This window comes from Arvicola amphibius, chromosome 10, assembly GCF_903992535.2.
Source record: "Arvicola amphibius chromosome 10, mArvAmp1.2, whole genome shotgun sequence".
Taxonomy (NCBI): domain Eukaryota; kingdom Metazoa; phylum Chordata; class Mammalia; order Rodentia; family Cricetidae; genus Arvicola; species Arvicola amphibius.
The window spans coordinates 95603614-95626297 of NC_052056.1; the positions used below are offsets into that span (position 1 = coordinate 95603614).

Below are 22684 nucleotides of genomic sequence, written 5' to 3' on the forward strand. Positions count from 1 at the left end.
TCATTCACAAAGTTCTTGTATTAGCTGGACTGGCTTGGGGATTTATTAGTCTATATTGCCTTCCCACAGCAGGAAGACCCAAATTCAATCCCAAGAGCCCACATGAAAGCCAGGCATGGTGGACAGTGCCAAGAAGGCAGAGACAGAAAGACCCCCTGGGGCTCAGCAGCCAGCCTAGCCTTAGTGGCAGAGGGCCTATTGGGACCCTGGCTCAGGAGACAGCACAGCTGGGAGAGTGCTTGTCATATAAGCACAAGGACCATGTTTCTCCCCCAGCACTCACATAAAAACCCAGGCATGTGGCATGCACTTGTAATTCCAGTGCTGGAGGCAAAGACAGGCAGATCTGCTGGTCAGCCATTCTAGACAGTAACTGAGCTCCAGGTTCAGTGAGAGACCTTATTTCCAAACAGAATGTAGGGAGGAGAGAGAAATGGCTAAGTGGGTAAGAGCACTTGAAGCTCTTCCAGAAGATTTTTCCTTATAGTCATCTAAGGTACTGGGGCACACACACACACACACACACACACACACACACACGGTAGATTGCTATACTGAAGAACAACACCTAAGGTTGGCTTCTATGCTTCCTGTACACATGAATATGATCCTACACACACACAAACACACTTATTAAAAAATATTTATTCATTCATTCATTTATTATTTATTTATTTATTTATTATGTATACAATATTCTGTCTGTGTGTATGCCTGTAGGCCAGAAGAGGGCACAAGACCCCATTACAGATGGTTGTGAGCCACCATGTGGTTGCTGGGAATCGAACTCAGGACCTTTGGAAGAGCAGGCAATGCTCTTAACCTCTGAGCCATCTCTCCAGGCTCCCCCCCAACTTTTTAGGTTATAGTGGAACACACCTATTACCCTGGTGTTCAGGAGGCAAAAGCAAAAGAACCTTGAGTTTGAGGCCAGCCTAAGCTACAGAGATATGTGGAGAGAAATGGGGTTTGGGAATAACTATGGGGTGACTCCAGGGGAAACTCACGGCAGAAGCTGCTGTTCCTCCAGATAGGTGGCTTGAGCCCCTGTTTTTGGCAGGCATCCTGGAAGGACTGCAGGGCCTCACAGAGGGCACGGAAGAGTTCTCTAAATTCACAGAAGTTGTTCATACATCCCAGCAGGAAGGGCTTAAGGGATACCCGGGAAGCACACTGGGCCCAGGTAGGACCCTGGAGAGCAGTCTGGCAGTTTGCTTGGGCTTTCTCGAAGTCAGTGGGCCTGCAGTTTCCGTTCATGATCTCCTGTTGTGCCACTTGGATATTCTGCTCTTCAATTTTCTGGCAACTAGAATGGGAAAAGCAAGGGCTCAGAAGAGCTGGGCATGGTGATGGATGCCTGCGATCCCAGCACTTGGAAGAGGGGAGGCTGGAGGATCAGAAGTTCAAAGTTGAGGCTGGTGAGAAAGTTCAGCAGGTAAAGCACTTGCCACCAAGCCTCAGGACCTGAGCTTGATCCTTGGAACCTATATAACAGAAAGGGAGAGAATGGATTTATATAAATTGTTCTCTGACTTCCACACATGCACCATGTCACGTGTACACACACAAACACAATTCATAAATTAAAATAAAATGTTTTAAGTTGCTCAAGGAGGCTGGAGAGATGACTCAGTGGTTAAGAACTTGTTGCTCTTGCAGAGGAGCCAGATTCAGTTCCCAGTACCCACACGACAGTTCACAAGCATCCATAACTCCAGTTTCAGGGGATCCAGTGTCCTCTTCTGATCACAGTGGGCACCAGGAACACATATGGTACACAGACACACCTACAGGCAAAACACTCACGTAAAATACAATAGAAATCTCAAAAAACACAAAGTTGCTGGGTAGTGGTTGTGCACGCCTTTGATCCCAGCACTTGGGAGGCAGAGGCAGGTGGATCTCTGTGAGATCAAGGACATCCTGGTCTACAGATTGAGCTCCAGGACAGCCAGGGCTATGAAAATCAACCTTGAAAGAAAGTTAGTTGTTCAAGGTCATCTTTAGCAAAAGTGAGTTTAAGACTGTTGTGGACTATGTAAGATTTTGCCTTAAATACACAGACACAGACACACACACACACACACACACACACACACCATATATAACCAATAACAATAAATTAAAAATGGAAGTTGGGAGTGTAGTTGGAGGGTAGGGCCCTTGCCTTGCATGTCTGAGGTCCCCTGTACTGCAAAAATAAAAGAAGCTAAGTCTGGTGGTACGTGCTTGCAATCCCAGTGCTCAGGAAGCAATGGCAAGAGGACGTTGTTGAGTTCAAAGCTAACCTGGTTAATTTATTAAGTCCCAGGCCAGCCAGGGCTACACAATGAGACCCTGTCCTGAAAGGGCAGAAGGAAAGAAAGGAAGCTGAAAGGAATGGAAGGAAGGAAGAAGGGAAAGAGGAAAAGAAGAGGTGGCCAAACGCAGAAGACCATTACTTTGGGTCGATGTGCTTATCTTTCCAGCTGTCCATGAACTCCTGCTCATCCTGGGCTAGTTCATCACTGGATGTCATGAGTTCATCCTCTTCTTCACCATTGAAATTCCCACACACACCGCAGACCTAGGAGGGCAGAGAGGAGTAGGTTTTCTGGACTAAAAGGGTAGAAAGGTTTTTTTTTTTCTTTTTCTTCTTTTGGTGCTGGGGGTGAAACCCAGGGCTTCAGCAGGTTTTCTACCACTGAGCTACAGACCTCATTGCCTTTTCATTATTTTAACTTTTATTCTTTGGAAACAGAGTCTTCTGTACCCTAGGCTAGCCTCAAACTTGATGTGTAGCTGAGAATGACCTTAAATTATTGATCTTTCTGCTTCCAGCTCCTAAGTGTAGTGTGTACCACTACACATAGCTTATGCATTGAAGGAATGAACTCAGGGCTTCCTGGATAGTAGGCAGGCACTCTTCCAAAAGAAGTAAAACTTATGCCTTCTAATATTTGAGACACGGTCTCTCTGTGTTATCCTCTCAAGAGCCAAAATGCCAGGTGCTAAGAGCATTTTTCATTGATGCATACTTGCCATCTTTAAATAGACAGGAACATTCGGCCTTCTTCCTCTGTGCTGGGGAGTGACCTCTTTGGTGTGTTCGAATGGGGTACTATTCTATCCCCCAAAAAGTCACCTCCCCACCAACACAGCCAGTTGTTTCCCTTCTCACCTTTCCATTAGAGGATGCAGGGATTTTGATATCTAAGAAATTGTTGCTCTCAAATTTGACTTGAACTTCATCCTTAATTGTGACAATGGTGTAGACGTCTTCGGTCGTGATGCTGACTCCTGGGATCTGGGTCGTGGCAGGAAGGGTGACCAGCGTGTCATTGATCTGAAGAGGAAGACAGAACCATGAAGAGATGACGAAACCAGAAGCCTCTCCTTCCAGATGTTGCTCCTCCTCCCTCCCACTGTACCCACTCACCAGGACTGAATGGCGCTTTTGCAGAGTGACTCGGAAGCTGAAGATGTCAATATATAGCTGATAGACACTGAAGGTCTTGGGTTTAGTGCGGGCATCCTTGTCAGCCTTGGCACTGATCGTGAAGAAAGGCAGGTTCATGCTGGGGTGGCACACTTTGACCATGATGTAAGTACACATATCTTGGATAGGATGGCTATGGCCATCGAAGCTCACGATCTGGGAATCCTCTGAGATATGACACTCTCCCATCTCTGAGGAGAAAGAGGTGGATGAGGGATCATTCCAAGATCCCTAGGAACACAGTTCATCCTTCTCTCTGGTCCAGGCCAGAGAGACCCAAGAGAGCAGCGACCACATTAAAGAAAAGAATCAAAGGGCAGGTGGGGTGTGACTCGCACTGCTGGGGACTTATGCCATGTGTGGTAGTGTGAATGTAAGTGACCCCCCATAAGCTCACAGAGTGGCTTTATTAGGAGGTGTAGCCTTGTTAGGGGAAGTGTGTCTCTGTGGGGGTAGGTTTTGAAGTCTCCTTTGCTCAAGCTACACTCAGTGTGACAGACAGTTCACTTCCTATTGCCTGCAGACGAAGATGTAGAACTTTCAGCTCCTTCTCCTGCACCATGATTGCCTGAATGTCATCCACCATGAAGACAATGGACTAAATCTCTGAACTGTAAGCTAACCCAATGAGATGTTTTCCTTTATAAGAGTTGTTTTGGTCATGGTGTCTCTTTGCAGTAACTGAAACCCTAAGACACCAAGGGAGAGCAGGTGTGGGCAAGTGAGATGCGGAAACAGGTAGGACACTTGCAGCCAGGCCTGAAAACTCAGCTTTGATTCCCAGAACCCACATGGTGGAAGAAGAGAACTGACTGACATAAGCTGTCCTCCATGTGCACAGGGTCCTGCTGACTTCGCCACACAAAACAAATAATAAATGTATTTTTAAAAAAATTAAAGAAAGAGCTAGGTATGGTGGGACATGCCTAAAATCCCAATACTTGGGAGGTAGACAGAGGAAGATCAGAAGTTCAAGACCAACCTAGGGTAGGGGTGAGGGAATGGCAGTGTGAGTTCTGCTACGGGTCCTTCAGATATAGTCAGGCTACGTCAGACTCAGCACAGCAGGGGATGTAGGAAGGAAGGTGGAGGACTTGGAAAGCCGCTCCTAGTGACTGAGGGCTCCCTTGCAGCATGCCCTGCTTACCTGCAGCACAGCGCAGCAGCCCGTTCTGGCGCAAGCACACATGGTTGGCCTCACAGGCCGTTTGGGTGCAGGTGACATTGCTGTGGACCGAGCACGTGCAGAGGGTGGTGCAGGTCTTCTCTGTGTACCAGCTCTCCCCCAACTGTGGGGCATGGCCAATCCAAAAGGGTAACTGCATTTGGTCTCTTCCCCTCCCCCATCTTTCTCCCTTCCTTCCTTCCCTCCCTCCCTCCCTTCATTTTCTCCATTTTCCTCCTCTTCCCCAACCTCTGTTCTCCTTCCATCTGTCCATCTATATTTTCTATGCAACAGAGTCTCACTATGTAGCCCAGGCTCTCCTTGAGTTCACGACTCTTCTGCCTCAGCCCTCCCCAACACCTGGGTCTATATCTCTATTTTTCTCAGTCTCTCAGTATCTAGCCTTTGTCCTGATCCCCACTCTGTCCGGTCCCACTTTTTCCTGCACTCTGAAGCTTCCACTTCCTCTTGCCTCCCCATACCCACATGAAGCCAGGAAGGGAGACCATCCCCTGCCATATGGCCTCTCACCAGGTGATAGGAGCCGCCCTGGTCACTGCAGCCACACTGTCTGAGGGGCACACAGGTAGTTCCACTCAGGATGTGGCCTGTCTGGCATTCACAGCCCTCGACACAGGGCAGGGTTGGACAGTCTCTTGGGCTGCTTAGGGTGAGGCAGGTGGCTGGACAGGGGTTGGCACATGGGTTATAGCTGCTCCTGGGTGGGCACCTCAGAGCTAAGAAGAACACACATGTTAAGAACGGCAGAATGGCACTGCTAGCTCCTGACCTCGGAGTGACAGTCCCTGGGAAGGCTCACTGATGAGTGAGGAACCCTAGTCCATCTGGGGGATAGGTTTTTAAATCTTTTTCTGTTTTCAAGGCAGGGTCTCATGTAGCCCCAGCTAGCCTTGAACTTGCTATGTATTCAAGTATGATCTCGAATACCTGATCCTTTTGCCTCCATCTCCCCTGTTCTAGGATTAGAAGCATGTGTCACTATGCCTTATTTCATTAATTAACTGGCTGATCATTACAGGGTTTGGTTCTGTAGCCCAAACTGACCTCATAATCCTCTTTATTCAGCCTCTTGATTCTGGGTTTGAAAGCATGGACTACCACACATGGCTCTCATAGCTCTACAATGAACTATTATGTAGGCTTCCAACGGAAGTATGACCTGGGCATGGCAGGCAGGACACACCTAAAAGCCCGAGCTCAGGAGGCTAATGCACAAAGTCTGCTATGAGTTCAAGGTCAGCATGAGCTATATGACACCTGTCTGAAATCTTATCTTCCTCTTCAACCATGATGAATGCCCTGGTATGTGCTACAACATGGATGGACCTGGAAAATCACGCTAAGTGAAAGAAGTTAGTTATCTTAAGACACACACAATATGATTCTGTGTGTGTGCAAATGTTCACACATGTGGATATATGTGTGGGGATGGGTGTGTATGGACAAGGATGTGGGGTAAAGCCTAACTTCTGGTATCATTTCTCAGGTGCTGCCTACTTTTTATGAGAGAGAAACAGACAGACATGCACAAAGAGAGGGGGAGAGAGAGAAGACAGAGAGAGAAAGAGGAGAGATAAAGAGAAAGGGTATAAACTATGCAGCCCCTACTGGCCTGGAATTCCCTAAGTAGCCCAGTCTGACCTTGAACTCTTGACCTTCCTGCCTCCACCGCTCAAGTGCTAGGATTACAGGCATGAACCACCACTCCTATTCTTACAGGGCTGAGGTGGGGGATGGAGTGTTAACAGGTCAGACTTCCAATGGAAAGAAAAGGTTTGGGTGATGGTTGGTCGTAGGGATTGATGGCTGGAGAACAAAGTGCATGCCTTTCTTACCACTCAATTTTTTTTGATTTGTACACTTAAAAATGCCCAAAATGGTTTGGACATTTATACAAATGGTGTCACATACAATCCTTTGTGGCTTCTCTAGTAAGCAGAGTTTTCAACATTCATCGCTGTTGAGCTAGTATTTCATTCTTTTTCCAGCTACATAATTGTATGAATGTGCCCTATTCTGTCTACCCACTGCACAGTAGATAAGACATTTGAATTGTTCCCAATCTTTTTTGCTCTTGGTATGGTCTTGCTAGATAGCACAGGTTGGCCTCCAACCATCCTTCTCCTGGCTCTGCTCCCAAGTACAGGGATTACAGGTAAGCACCTAGCCCAGATTTGCGTCCACTTGTTGGCTGTGATGAAAGGTGTTGTAGACCTAGGCTGATGAATTGTGGTTCAAATAAGTTATTGTCCTCAGCACGCATGCCAGACTGAATTGCAGGTCAGATGATAAATCTACTTTAATTATTTTTAGGAACTGCCATACTGTTTTCCCCAAATGGCTAAAATGGGGTTTAGCTCCATGGTGCTCCATGGTGGTGGGTCTGTCTAGTATACACAAAGCCCTGGGCTTGATCCTTAGCACTATGAAGAGGGAAAAGGAGGCTGTAAATCTCAAATCCCAGCAGGCAAGAGGGTGTTTTTTTTTGGGGGGGGGGTCAAGACAAGTTTTCTCTGTAGCTTTAGAGCCTGTCCTGGAACTAGCCCTTGTAGACCAGGCTGGCCTTGAACTCACAGAGATCTGCCTGCCTCTGCCTCCCTAGTGCTGGGATTAAAGGCATGTGCCACCACTGCCCAGCAAGAGGGTGTTCTGAGAACACTCCAGACTGTACAGAAGTTCAAGGCCAAGCTACTTACCAAGGCAATGTCTCAGAAATCAAACAAACGGGATTGGGAAGATGGCTAAACGTGAGAAGTGCTTGCTAAGTAACTGCAGACTAAAATTGGGATAGCCCAGCACGGCATAAAAACTGGGTGGGTGTGGCTGTCTACCTGTAATCCAACAATTCAGAAGGCTGAGACAAGGGATCCCAGGTTCAAGCTGGCTAACTGGACTAGCCCACGAAAAAGTTCCAGATTTATTGAAAGACCCTGTCTCAGCAAATAAAGTGGAGAAAGATCAAGGGAGACACCTGAGGTCAACCTCTGGTCCTCTCTCTCTCTCTCTCTCTCTCTCTCTCTCTCTCTCTCTCTCTCTCACACACACACACACACACACACACACACACACACACACACGGGCATAGATATCTGCATACATGTGTGCCTACACATGTAAAAATAAATGCACAGAGGCCAGTAATGGATCAGACGGTAAGTAAGTGTGCTTGCTGACAACCTGTTGACCTGAGTTTCATCACCAGGACCCTCATGACGGAAGGAGAGAACCAACTGCTGCAGTTGTTCTCTGACCTCCACATGCACACTATGGTTTGCACATACATGCACTCGTGAAAGAAAGGAGTGCATACCCACATGCACACCACATGCAAATACACATTAAAAACCAACAAATCCAAGCAGAAAACAAAATAAACTTAAAGCAATTAAAAGAGTGCTTCTGGGCAGGTGGTGGCGCACGCCTTTAATCCCAGCACAGGAGGCAGAGGCAGGCGGATCTCTGTGAGTTCGAGGCCAACCTGGTCTACAAGTGCTAGTTCCAGGACAGGTTCCAAAGCCACACAGAGAAACCCTGTCTTGAAAAACCAAAAAATAAAAAAAAAATACTTTCTTAAAAAGGAAGAAAAGGACAATAACTAGACACAAGGCCAAATTTTTGATGATATAAAAATCAGACAGAGTCAAGCATGGTTGGTATGTACCTGTAATAATCCCAACTCCCCTTCACCTACTCAGCAAGTTGGAGGCAAGCCTAGGTTACACGAGATCCTGAAATCCTGCCTCAAAAAAGGGGTGTGGGGTGTGGGGGAAGGGAGGCTCTGGCACTGTAAGACAGAGCCAAGCTGAGAAAGGCAGAATGGGGAAGAGAAGAGAGCTTCCTGTGGGTGAGGATGCAGGCTGAGGGGCAGAGCTGCAGGATGGGACAGGATGGGGTTCTCAGGATTCACCAAGGGTGTAGGAGCTAGAGGGGGGATCACTCACGGCAGAAGGTGCTGTTGCGCCAGGTAATCACTTGGCCAGCTTGGGCACACAGCGATGCATAGGCCTGCAGGGAGCGGCACAGGGCCAGGGTGTCTCCTTTGGTCCCACACTGACCGTACACACAACTGGAGAAGCTGGCCTGCGGGGGCACTGCCTCGTGGCAACTGGAGAAAGGTCCTGGAGGACAAGACAAGGTTGGGGAGAGGAGAGTGAGCCCTGTGAGCAAGCTGGGCCTTGAGGCTTCTGTATAGCTGGTTTAGAGGATGCATATGTATCTGTATGTGTGTGCAAATGCACACATAGGCCAGAGGACAACCTCATTCCAGTCCTCAGGATTCATCCACCTTGGGGTTTAATTTTTATTACTATTATTATTACTGCATGTCTGAAATATGTCTGTATTGGCATATGTGCTATGGCATGTGGAGGTCAGAAAACAACTAGGTAGAGTTAGTTCTTTCCTTCCAAATTTACATGAATTCTGGGGACAAAACTCAAGTCAGAGCACGAACCTTTACCAGCTGAGCCATCTCACTGACCCGCCTCATCTATACTAATTGTGTGTGTTTGGTGTATAGAGACACATGTGCCGTAACACACATGTGAAGATCAAAAGACCACCACAGGAGTCAGTTCTCTCCTTCCACATGGGTCACAGGGATCAAATCTGATGGCAGGCACCTGTGTCCTGCAAATCATCTTTCTAGTCTTCCATCTTGCTTTTCGAGACACGGTCTCTCATTGCCCAGGCTGGAACACACCTAGTCAGCTAAGCTGGTTAGCCGTGAGCTCCAAGGATTCGCCTATCTCTGTTCTCTTATCCCCGGGATTACACATGTGGACCAACATGCCTGGGCGTTTTATAAAGGTTATTATTGTTTTGTGAGGAAGGGGTATATGTGCATACCACAATACCCATGTGGAGGTCAGAATACAACTTTCTGTAGTTGGCTCTGTGGGGATTCCAAGGATTGAACTCCGGTTTTCAGGTTTGACGGTAAGTGCCTTTACTCTCTGAGCCATCTTTCCAGCCCCACATTTGGGTTCTAGGGACCACACTCAGGGCCTGTGCTTGCAACACAGGCCCTTTCCAACTGCGCTATCTCCTCCGCTGTTGCACAGCGAACTTCATGTCCACTTGCACCAAAGCCTGGATGTAGTCGGGCATGGAATCCTAGGCCTGTAATCCCAGCACTGGGAGAATGGGGGAGGAGGAGCACCATGGCTTGAGCTACACGGTGAGACTGCACCCACCCTGGTCTGAAACAAGCATGGCCTAGAAATGTAGCTCAGTTGTGCTTGCCTGGTGCACCCTGGCTTTGATCCCCAGCACCACATGAACTGGATGTGATGGTGAACATCTGCAATCCCAAGCATTCAAGAGGTAGAGGCAGGAGGATCAGAAGTTCATTGCCGTCCTTGGTTACACAATGGGTTCAAGGCCAGCCTGCGACACACACACACACACACACACACACACACACACACACACGGGACCTTGTCTCAAAACGAAAACAAACAAAAACCAAAACAACAATGGCAAAACCAGGAGCACTGGGAACCTGTGGCTGAGAAGGCCTGCCAGTCATGGCTCCTAAGAGACACATAGTCTGTACTCCTGCCGGCCTCCCTGCCTTTCTGTCTGCTGCTTCTCTGGCTTTATCCCATCATGACCTGTTCCACCTCTTGTCCAGGGCAGAGGACAAAGGGCACTGGGAGGAGACGCCTCTCACCAACAGGGTTCATCAAGATGGCGCATTTCTTAGTCCAAGCGTCGTCCATGCTGTTCTCTTGGCAGCTGGAGGACCTACCCCCGACTACAAAGCAGCTGCAGAGGAGGAAAAGAGAGGTTAGAAAGGCTAGGTTTGGGGGAGAACCCTCCAAACTGAAGCTAAGCCATGGAGGGGGAAATGGGAGGCCAGGGGACATATGGGGAAGGAAGAGGCTGGAGGCCAGCAGGGCTTCTCAAACCTCTGTGTCAAAGGCAAGCATGAGAGAAGTCAGCTAGCACAAGCCTGAGGAGCTAAAACCATTTTACTTAACTTTTTACATTTTTTTGAGACAGGGTCTCTCTACATAGTCCTGACTGTCCTGGAACTCACCATGTAGACCAAATTGGCCTCCAACACAGAGAGATCTAACTGCTTCTGCCTCACAAATGCTGGGATTAAAGGCATGAGACATATGCCTGGCTTGTTTACATTTTATTATTTATTCTTTAATGTTTGGTTTATTATGTTTAATTACATGCATGTGTGTCTGTGTGTGGATGTATGCACGAGTGCAGATGTCTAGAGAGGCCAGAAGAGGACATCAGAACCCCGTTAGCTGTAGTTATAGGTGTTTGTGAGCCACCATGTGTGTGCTAGGAACCAAACCTGGGTCCTCTGCAAAACAGGCACTCTAAATGCTGAACCACCCTCACCACTTTTCTGAGACAGGGTCTCATGTACCCCAAAGTAACTTTGAATCCATTATATTGCCCAGAATGACATCGAAATACTGAGCCCTCTGCCTCCATCTCCCATCTGCTGAAATTACAGTTATGTACCATCATGCTTGATATATGCTAGTAGATCACTTTCCCACTGGGTTACACCCCAATATTGTTGGAACCTTTCAGACTTGCGGTCTTAGGTCAGGAATGTGGCCCTAGCCATTGGCTATGTGTTTATCTGTCATAGGCAAAGCCCTGAGTTCCATCTCCAGCACTGGAAATTCAGAGAGGATAAAGAGCAGAATTGGCTGGATTCCAGGCAGTCCGATGTACAGCACAGAGGAAACCCAGACAAACAAAGGACACTCATGTGCAGACTTCCCCCCAGAAACTAGTTTCCCTAAGCCCAGCTCAAAGACGCCAGGTCCCCCAAGTTCTGATCCCCATGTCCATCTTCCTATGCCCATTTTTCCCTAGACCTAGCTCGCTTGCTAAGGCTCAGTCCTCACCAGACCTACCTCACCCAAGCACAATTCACCCAGGCTCAACTCACCTAGTCCCAGATCCCTACACCCAAACTCACCCAGGCTCAGAAGCTTCAAGTATTTTCCAAGCTGCTCCCAGAAGAAGTGAGTTGCCTGCAGGCTTCCCATCTGGACGCAGATTGTCATCCAAACTGTTATTGTTGTAGTTCCCTAAGGAAGAGAGACGTCATAGCGATGGCGTACATTGCATAGGGTCACCCTTGAACTCACTAAGTAGCAGAGCTTCAGGTCCACCTAGTTCTGAGGCCACTTCCTTCCCAACTAGAAGAAGACGCATTGCTTAATGCCATATCAAAGCTAACCCTTTGGTCTTTTTGTGTTTCTTTTAGATGACAAGGTCTATATATAGCAGTCTAGCCTTGAACTAACTGTAGCTAGGGATAGCCTTTCAGGTTCATCTCCAAGTCTGGTATTACAGACATGTACTACCGCCTAGGTCATGCAGTCCTGGGATGAGACCCAAGACTCCCTGCATTCGAGGCAAGAGCTCTACCGATTGAGCTGCAGCCCCATTCCACCTGCCATCCTTGTTCTGAAACAGGTTTTTATGAAGCCCCGACTGCCCTTGACCTCACTGCCTTACAGGATGGCCTCTACCTGCTGAGGACCATGGTTATAGGCATGTGCCATCGCATCTGGAAACCCTTTCCTCTTTCCCTCTGGCTTTCCCAGACACCTGCTCTGGGGTGTCCTCAACTCATTCATTGGTTAACAAGTTCTGAGGACACCGTGGAGACACGGGGAGTGGGGGAGATTTCCCCAAGGGTCTTACCACACAGCCCACAGAGCAAGCCAGCGTATAAGGAAGGCACTGTCACCTCCACCAGGTGCTTTCCGTCATATCGAACCTGAAGCCCAAAGTTCGTGTAGAGCAGGACAAAGATGCCGCTCAACCTGATGGTCACCCGTCCTTTCAGAGGCCACACAGGTAGTGCTACCCGTTGGTTGTTCAGCTACAAAAATGGGTAGAACATAGTAGACAGAGTCAGAAACTTGGGACAAAGATGAAATGGGGCACAGTGAAAAAAATGGAGAACAGCATAGAAGGGTTTGGAGCTCAGCTCTTGGAGGTGGAAGCAGAGGCAGGGGTAGTAGTTCAAAGTTCTCCTCAGTTACATAGCAAGTTCTGGGCCAGTGCGGACACATGAGACCCTACCTCAAAATAACAAGTGAAAGAAAGGGGAAGGAGAAAGAAGTCGGGTGGTGGTGTGGGGTTGCAGAGGCAACAGAAGACACATACCACGACCGTTCGACCTTTGAACAGGGAGACTTTGAGGTCGAAGACCTGCACGTGGACAGCTTTGACATTGGAGACTTCCAAGTTGCCGTCATGAACCTCGTTGGTGACACTCACTACAAAGTTGTTGTCGTGAGCACTGGACCAGCAAGGCTGCGTCAGTACGTAAGTGCAGGTGCCCATAAAATGATGCAAAGCTCCATCAAATGTCAGGTAGTGGGGGTCACCTGAGGCAATGCAGGTGGCTGCACCTAGAGAAGAGAGGTCAGGCTTTGGTGTCTTGTTGCCCCCCAAACCAGAAGCTTTGAGTCAAGGCTGCCATCTTAGGGAGGCTGTTTTGAGGTGGTACACATCCTTGGATTTCAGTTCCTTCTAGGGCGATTTGTTGGATTGGCTCAGGAAGGTCAAGGAAGGAGACTACCTTCCTCAACTTCACGTTCTCAGCCCTTGAAGATGCTGATCCTACTTTGAAAGTTTGGATCTGGAATCCCAAAGACACATGCATGTGCCAGAATCTTGATTCTCCAGCTCAGTATTATTGGGAAATGGTAGAAACTTTAGGAGTGGCAGAAGGTTTGAGGTCAATTGGGGGGATGTTGTTGAAGGGGATTGTGCTTCTTTCTCCTTCTTTCCCTCAAGTCCCAGACATGATGCAAGGAATGCTTTGGTCTGCTGTTTCCCAACAGGATGTGCTGTCTAACCTTACAGGACCCAAAGCAACAAGATCAAACGATCACAGACTGAAACCTCCCAAACGGGGAGATCAAGGAAAACGTCCTCCTTGTCCCCCTCACCTTTCTCCTCCTTCCCCCTCCCTCCTTTTATTCAATAATAAAACATTTGTTGATTTTTCACACAGTCCAATTACTTCTACACAAATGGCTTCAAAGTAGTTATATGGCCCCAAAGGATTGTGGGTTAACAGTCTAGCCAACAGTCTCAGGACATCTGCCCCTCTGCTCTCAACTGTTCCCCTCTCTCTGCTATCACTTTGAACACTTACTGATCCTAGGGGGAAAGAAACCCCCTGAAGCGTCTATCTAAGCAGTGATATTTCCAAACCCATAAAAACTCAGGGAGATGGAACTGAGCATCACAGTGGACAGCCTTAAACGTTGGGTTCTTCTGCCGTCATAGCTTCAGATAAGACCCTGACACACTGGGAAAGAGGGCATCTCATGGCAAAATCGCCTCCACCAGTTTGGCCTGTGAGTACCCTTTGGGGCATTTCTGTGATTCTTAGCTGATGTATGAGGGCCCGGTTCCCTGGAAGCAGTACAGTCCCCATGCAAGCGGTGCTAGGCTGTTGAAGACAGCTGAATTTGACTTTGGAAGAAGCCAGCAGCATAGTTTCTTCAGCTCCTGCCTCCAGGTTCCTGCCTCAGCTTCCCTCAATGAAGGACTGTTAACCTGTAAATTGAAATAATCCTCTTCCTCCCCAGGCTGTTTTGGTCCTGATGTTTATCGCGGCATAGAAAGCAGAGGAGAACACTTTGAGAAAAACCTTGCTTTGTTTCATGAGGTTTTAAGTAAAGTCTGAAAGCGCAATGCCAAATCAGAATTTTACAGCTAAACTGTACTCTTAACAGCGACTTCTCTCAGTTAGGGACTGATTTCCAATGGAAACTGTTCTGCACATTGACTCCCCGGTATTGCCGGAGGGCTCTAAAGTTTCAGTCTCCTGATAGAACATGTAATAATCATGCAACAACACAAACCAAGAAACCCTTTGCAAGTAAAGATTAATGTGACATTTAGGCCAAAGAAAACATCAACGTGGCCTTAAAAATATGACCTCTCCACAGAATGATCAACCAATTAAAAAATAAGAGAGGCCTAATTTTTGAACCACAAACTGCTGCATTACTCTTATTTCTGAAGGCAATAAATCAATAAAAACTCCCCCAGTGGAAGTCCTTAAACAAACTAAATGGCTTACTTCTTATTTTTGTTTGTTTGTTTGGTGTTTGCTTTTGGTTATTTAGATGATGGTGGTTGTTTTGGGGTTTTTCGTTTTGTTTTGTTTTTATCTTTTGAGACAGGGTTTCTCTGTGTAGGTTTCATTTATTTATTTATTTATTTATTTAGTATACAATGTTCTGTCTGCATGTATGCCTGCCCGCCAGAAGAGGGCATCAGATCTCATAGATGGTTGTGAGCCATCATGTGGTTGCTGGGAATTGAACTCAGGACCTCCGGAAGAGCAGTCAGTGTTCTGAACCTCTGAGCCATCTCTCCAGCCTTCTCTGTGTAGGTTTCTTGTTTGTTTTTGTTTTTTTGTTTGTTTGTTTTTGGTTTTTCGAGACAGGTTTTCTCTGTAGCTTTGGAGCCTGTCCTGGAACTAGCTCTTGTAGACCAGGCTGGCCTCAAACTCACAGAGATCCTCCTGCCTTTGCCACCAGAGTACTGGAATTAAAGGTGTGCGCCACCACCGCCTGGCAAAATGGTTTATTTCTGAAAGTATACATCATATCTGCTCCAAAGAATAAAGACACCCAGCTTGTTGGTGGCGCACACCTTTAATCCCAGCACTCGGGAGGCAGAGGCAGGTGGATCTCTGAGTTTGAGGCCAGCCTGGTTTACATAGTGTGTTCCAGGACAGTCAGGACTACACAGAGAAACCCTCAAAAAAAAAAAAAAAAAAAAAAAAAAAAAAAAAAAAAAGGGATAAAGACAGACACAACAAAGAATACCTCACCAAGAATGTTCGCAGTAGTAGGAAGTAATGAATCGAATGTAGCCAAGGATATGGAAGGAAACGCATTCTAAGACCAGAGAGTTTTCCCATAACTGGGAGAACAAAAGTTATTACTTGATACCCGGTGTTTCTCATTTCTTTCTTGAAACCTTGGTAAATGTTGGGGTGTCGACAATGTCCATTAAAGGCAGTATACTCAGAGAGGGTTCGAACGTACTGGATCTTTGCCGAAGAGTCAGGCTCCAGGCCCCGCAGGTAACTGTCTTCTCGGAATTTTCTTCCCTCTCCCGGCGACCTCTGCTCTTCTCTTTCCGGCTTGAGTGTTCGCTGAAGATTTTCAGAGGCCTCTTCCCCGGCGCTCCTGATGGATACTGTTGCCTGGAAGTGCCTGCCGAGCTCCTCACAGGTTCTTCTCCCGGAAGTGCCTGCCGTGTTCCTCGTGGCTTCTCCCGGATGTGCCTGTCACGTTCCTGGGAGCTGCTCTTACCGGAAGTACCTGTCGTGTTCCTCGCGGGTTCTCCCGGAAGTACCTGTCACATTTCTTACAGCCGCTTCTCCCGGATGTGCCTGTGGCTTTGCCTACAGCTGCTCCTCCCAGACCTAGAGGTACTCGCTGGACACCTGGAATTTCCTGTTGCACTCCAGGCTCCTCACAGCTCAGAGCAGAATGTTCTGTCAAGCTCCTGGTTTCATAGATTCACTTCTTCCCAGGAACCATCTTCTGCAGTCTTCCTCTCCTTTCCTTCCTTTTTTTTTTTTTTTTTTTTTTTTTCTCTGTAGCTTTGGAGCCTGTCCTGGAACTAGCTCTTGTAGACCAGGCTGGTCTCGAACTCTTTCCTTCCTTTTTATTTGTTTGTGTTTGTTTTAAACAGCCTCTGGGCTGGAAAGATGGTGCAGGATAAGTGAAGAGCACTTGCTGCTTTTGCAGCTAGAATTCAGTTCCCAGGGCTCAGGATGTGGGGTTAGGGGAGTTTCCAACTGCCTGCAACTGCAACTCCAGGGGATGTGGCGCCCTCTCTGGCTTCTTCAGGTACTTACACTCACGTGTACACCCAGTCTCACACAGAGAGACACAAACACATACATTTACAATTAAATATCGAGACAGTCACATGTAGCCCGGACTGGACTCAAACCAGCTATGTAGCTGAGGATGGTGACCTCAAACTCCTGATCCTCCTGCCTCCAACTCCCAAATGCTGGGGTTACAGGCAGACACCACCACCGCCACAGCTAAACCTTTCTTCTTCATAAATGGTTCTTTCTCAATATTTGTTCCCATCTCGGTAAAAATGACCAACGCAAATCTGTAGTTGAGTCCCTAGCTTTGGGGAACACTGCTTTTGGCAATGTTTTCCATGTTACTTTACTAAGTTCTGCTTTCCACATTACTGTATTACCAGATCTTGACAAAAGCAACGTAAGCATGGGGCTTTCTGGCATGCAGTGTGCAGGGGAGGCCACCGTGGTGGGAAGGTGTGGTGAAGAGGATGTCAGATAGCTCCTGTGGCATCCTTATAGCCAGGGAGCAGAGGGAGATGGGTGCTGGTGCTCGGCTCGATTTCCCCTGTTCACGTGGTCCAGGGCCGCAGCCCATGCAACCATGAGGCTTCCATTTAGTGTGGGTCGTCTCACTTCGGTTAACTGAATCTAGAAACTTGCTAACAGACGTGGCCAAAGGCTTGTTTCCTAGATGCTTTTAGACCCTGGCAAGCTGACACTCAGTATTAACCGTCACCATCCTCTCAGATGAAGGCTCTGCTCACCTTCCACGGTGACTTGACTGCTCACCTTGGGCGTGACAGCCTAACACACCATTCTTATGGCTACAGACTTCCTGAGCCCTACACTTCCAGGGCCGGCAGCGAACGCTGTTGTTGCCATCACAAGTGCAGATCTCTTTGCAGTCTGGATTAAACCATTGTTCCTGTACCTGGGTGCAGAAGGGAACGCAGTAAGAGATGGCTTCCTTGCCTGGTTATTGTGTCTTCCTGAAGCTCTGGGCTTAGGCGCAAAAGTCTGGTATCAAATAGGCTTAGTAGTATACCAAGTGCAGTGGGAGGACCCTGTTCTGGAAAGCGATGGAGAGGGATGCCTGCATCCTCCACAGGCCTACACACTACACACACTACACAGACAAATTAATAAGATGCTTTAAAAAAAAAAAAAAAAAAGAGGGCCAGCAAGGTGACTCAGTAGGCTGGAACACTTAGTGCCACAAAGCCTGAGGATCTGAGTTCAATCCAGAGACCCACACACTAAAAGGAGAGCACCAACTCCCAAAGATTTTCCTCTGAGCTTGGCATGTGAGCCCAAGCACACCACATGCTCCCAGTTAAATTAGACAGACACCCAGGAAAGCTTCCCTCCATGACTATCCACTGTCACCAGTTAAAGTAGACAGACACCCAGGACACCTTCCTGCCATGAATATCCGCTATCAATATTTGCTACTAAAATAAATTTAAAAAGAATTTATCTTTCTTTAAATGTAAATGTAAAGATACACTCTTTTTTTAACTTATTTTATGTTGTGTGCATTGGTGTCTCGCCTACATGTATGTCTGGGTGAGGGTATCAGGACTGGAGTCACAGACAGTTGTGAGCTGCCACATGGGTGCTGGGAATTGAACCCAGGTCCTCTGGAAAAACAGTCAGTTCTCTTAACCACTGAGCCATCTCTCCAGCCCTGAGAGATACATTCTTTTTGTTTGTTTGCGATAGAGTAGCTCAGCTGGCCTGGAGCCTCCCAAATACTGTAATAACAGGTAAATGTCACCACATAGATGAGAGATGTCCCTAACTTAGTTGTCAGGAGAGCTCCAGGCAGGAGGAAGGGTTGCAACAGAGCCTCAAAGGAGGTGAGAGATTCCAATACAAAGAGGTGACTTAGAGGCAGAGCAGGGTGTGCAGGGAAAGGCTTGCAAAACAGGTTTGGTGATGGTTACATGTAACCCTAGCACTGGGGAGGCAGAAGCAGGAGGACTGAGTTTGAGGCCAGCAAGGGGTACATAACAAGATCTTGTCTCAAAAATTTGTGGTAAAAAAAAAAAAAGGAAAAGAAGAACAAGTAAAAAGCTAGAGCTGGGGCTGGAGAGATAGCTGGGCAGTAAAGAGCACTGGCTGCTCTTCCAGAGGGCCTGGGTTCAATTCCCAGCACCCACATGGCAACTCACAACTGTCTGTAAATCCAGATCCAGGGGATCTGACATCCTCAAGCCAATGTACATAAAACAAAATTAAATAAATCATTAAAAATTTCTTTTAAAAAAGCTAGAGCTTTGGTACATTAACTGGTACTACAACTTGGTTGGTAGAGCTCCTGCTTAGAATGCCCTAGTGAGGGGCTGGGTGTGGTTCAGTGGTAGAGCCCCTGCCTAGAATCCCCTAGTGAGGGGCTGGGGTGTGGCTCAGTGGTAGAGCCCCTGCCTAGAATCACCCAGTGAGGGGCTGGGGTATGGTTCAGTGGTAGGGCTCCTGCCTAGAATCCCCCAGTGAGGGGCTGGGGTGTGGCTCAGTGGTAGAGCACCTGGCTAGAATCCCCTAGTGAGAGGCTGGGGTGTGGCTCAGTTGTTAAGCTCTTGCTAAACATACATAAGGCCCTGGGTTCCATCTTCAGCAACATCAAAAAAAGGAAAAGAGGGAGGGAAGGAAGGAAATTAGAGTAGAGCCAGGAGAGAGAGAGAGAGAGAGAGAGAGAGATAGAGAGAGAGAGAGAGAGAGAGAGAGGGAGAAAGAGAGAATGGATCCAATATGCCAGCCTTAGCTATTCTTGCTTTTGCTCTGACCTTCTCTTTCCCCTGCCTATCCCCCCATTGCCCTCCCCCACCTCAACTCAGGGCTTCAGAAACTCAGAGCAAGTCCTTTCTGTCTGTAGGGCTGAGGGGTTCACGCCAGCTGCTCACCTTGAAGTAGCGTCCCTCAAGGCTGGTGCACCCACACTGGATCTGAGGGACACACTCAGAACCACTGAGCACGAAGCCAGGGTCACACTCGCACGCTTCCACACACTTTTCTGGGCAGGGCTGGAGAGCAGATCCAGGATGGCAGGTGTCCGGGCATGGTTTGGCACATAGGGAGTACCTGCTATTTTGAGGGCAGACCAAGGCTGTGGAGGGAGAAGCTTAAGTAAGAGAACAGGCAAGCTGGCTGTGCAAGCCTGTACATCCAGGACTCGAGGAGGCTGTGGCAGCAGGGTTGAGAGTTCCAGGACAGCCTGGGCTGCAGAGTGAGAACCTGTCTCAGAAAATAACTTCAAAAGGAGATAGATGAGGCCAAGGGACAAGAGGAAAGAACATGCTAAGAAGGTCCCAGCTAGAGATGCCAGGACCAAAATTGAGAAATAAGCCTTGGAGACGATGAGCCCAGGAGCTCAGCTGACAGCTAGGGCTTGCTGCTGAAGCTAAAACAGTGGCCTGCAGTCTGAGGATACAGTTCACTCGGTAGAGTGCTTATATGCATACATGAGGCCCTGGGTTCCAACCCCAGTGCGACATAAACTGGTTGTGATCGCGCAGGACTGTAACCCAGGACTGGGGAGGTGGAGGCAAGAGGATCAAGAATTCAGTGCCATCTTAAACTCCATGGTGAGTTCAAGTCTAGCCTAGGCTACATGAGACCCTGGCTCCAAAACCAAACCAAACAAAAGCCAAGCCTGTTGCTTGGGTGCTACCAAGGCCCTCTATGGAAGGCAGATGAGCTCCGAGTTAGAAGATACACCCACTCTGAAAGATAGACATTCTCAATAAGCAAGTATGGTACCCAGCAAGCAGAGGACTTGGGGGTAGGGGTGGGGTCCATGCCAGAGCTTCAACACAGACTCGGGGATTCACGACTTCATGCATGAGGACTTGGGGGAGCACAAAAGTACACTATCTTTTCCCTACCGAACCAAGTACCATGCACCTAGCCCTCCTTATGCCTTTATGTTTTGAACCGAGCCTCCCTAAGTTGGCCAACTTGGCCTTCAACTTGAGATCCTCCTGCCTCGGTCTCCCCAGGAGCTGAGGTTACAGAACCTGCTGTCTGGCCAGCTTACTCATTGTTCTCAGGCATCCTTCCAACTCTCCTCACTACCCTCTCCTCATAGGTAACCGGAGTAGAGGGACAACAGGCATACCCTGTCTGTATCTATAGGAAGCTCTGCCAGATCATCCCCCAATGCTTTGGGTCCTAACTCACGGCAGAACTGGGGTCTCCTCCAGGGCTTCACGGCATAGCCAGCATCTTGGCAGACAGCAGTCATGGCTGACATATGAGTACAAAGTGTCTGCTGGAGCCCCTGGAAGCTACACATGTCCGTCGCACAGTTATCCAAGAAGAATGAGGCCTTCATGTGGAACAGGCATGCCCTGGGGAGAGAGGTTGAGTCAAGACGGCAGGAGAGGGCAGAGCCTCTGTTCTCCACCTCAGAGAAACCCTAGTGCCAAGCAATCCCAGGCAACCCATCCGCCTTCCTCCATACTCAAAGGTTCCTCTTGGATCAACAAGCTGGCCACATAACTTGAGCCCCGACATAGTTCTCCCCAAGGCTGCATCACAAGATGGGGGGCTCTTCTTGTTCTGACACCTGGAAGAGACCCAACCCAAGCAGTCAACAAGACTGGAAGAGCCCAAAAGAGGTAGAGCAGCCGGAGTCTCCAGGTAGGGAAAGAGAAAAGGACAATGCTAGTCATCTTTTGTTCCTTTTGAGACAATCTTACTATATTAACCCAGGCTTGACTTTGACCTTCCTATAGTCCTGGATACCTAAAGATCACAGACCACCCCCCCGCCCCAGTCTGTTAGTTTTGCTTCAGTTTTTACATGGCTGAGGATCAAACCCAACACCTGGAGCATGCTAGACAAGATCTCCACTAAAAAGCCACACCCCAGCCCCTCACTGGGGATTCTAGGCAGGGGCTCTACCACTGAGCTATATGCCCAGCTCTTAGTATTTAGAAACCAGATCTTGTTATGTCTGTGGCTCCAGACGAATAACAGGCAGGAACAGCTAAGCCCAGCTCTGATAGATCTTAAAATGGGCAAAGGCCCGAGAACTAAGAAAAGGAGGGCCACCCCTAGCCCCCAGTGGGGATCCTCACTCACTCCTTGTTCTCTTCCTCTTCCAGCTGCCAGCTCTTCCCCAGCTCATCCCCATCTTGTGTCCTTGTGCCGTCTGGCTTCTGGTTATCATTGCTGCTGTCCCCGTCATAGTTCCCACAGAAACCACAGAGTTTGCTCGAGTAGGTACTGTGGGTCCAGGAGAGGGATGAGTCATGACTGGGAAGAAGGGTCTCAGTCATCAGAGACCACAGCAAGGGGGCAGTGCGCTGTGTGCCCTGATGGTGAGAGGCAGGAGGAGGTTGAGAATATCCACTGATAACAGATTCTGTGGCAGGCCCCAGCCTGAGCCATCTATACAGGATCTGCTCTGTTCTTTCTGCTCAGCATCCCTTGTTGCCCCTACCTTCTCATGGGTTTAAACAAGAATGTTTCTCTCTTTCCTCTCTCCACCTCCTCTCTCCTCTCCTTTCTCTCTCTCTCTCTCTCTCTCTCTCTCTCTCTCTCTCTCTCTCTCTCTCTCTCTCTCTCTCTCTCTCTCTCTCTCTCGTGTGTGTGTGTGTTTATGCACAAGTATGCATGTATGGGTTAGAGGTCAACAATGGGTATCTTCCTCAGGTGCTGTCCACCTTATTTTTTTTGTATATACATGTGAATATGTATTTTAGTGTTTTTCATTTTTTTATTTGTTTTTGAGACAGGGTTTCTCCATGTAGCCCTGGCTGTCCTGGAACTCACTTTGTAGACCAGGCTGGCCTAGCACTCTGAGCTCCACCTGCCTCTGCCTCCCGAATTGAAGGAGGGCACCACCACTGGCCAGCGTTTGCTTTTATTTTATGCGTATGTGTGTCTTGCCTGCACGTATATTTGTACACCACGCTCATTCAGTGTCCACAGGCGTCAAAAGAGGGCATCATGTCCCTTGGGACTAGAATCACAGACAGTTGTGGGCTGCCGTGTAGGTGCTCAGAATTGACCCTGGGTCCTCTGAACTCTCCAGCCCTGGTGAGTGTGTGTTTTACATACACACTCTCATGTATTTACATGTGCTCTCAGAGGCTAGAGAAGGAAGATGGATGTCTTGCTCGATCACTCTCCACTGTACATCTTTGAGACAGGG

At 48.2% G+C, this 22684-nt stretch overlaps 1 protein-coding gene across 1 annotated transcript in view; it reads right to left on the bottom strand.

Moving 5' to 3' along the window:
- Positions 1-22684, bottom strand: part of Zan (zonadhesin) — a 106519-nt gene that overhangs the window by 64904 nt on the left and 18931 nt on the right. The window contains 16 exon segments of the mRNA XM_038344470.1: positions 1008-1306; positions 2442-2566; positions 3161-3325; positions 3419-3669; positions 4626-4767; positions 5175-5380; positions 8606-8782; positions 10339-10433; positions 11626-11737; positions 12360-12540; positions 12828-13075; positions 17314-17455; positions 19428-19630; positions 20704-20873; positions 20987-21124; positions 21610-21753. Of these exon segments, the coding sequence (XP_038200398.1) occupies positions 1008-1306; positions 2442-2566; positions 3161-3325; positions 3419-3669; positions 4626-4767; positions 5175-5380; positions 8606-8782; positions 10339-10433; positions 11626-11737; positions 12360-12540; positions 12828-13075; positions 17314-17455; positions 19428-19630; positions 20704-20873; positions 20987-21124; positions 21610-21753 (2798 nt within the window).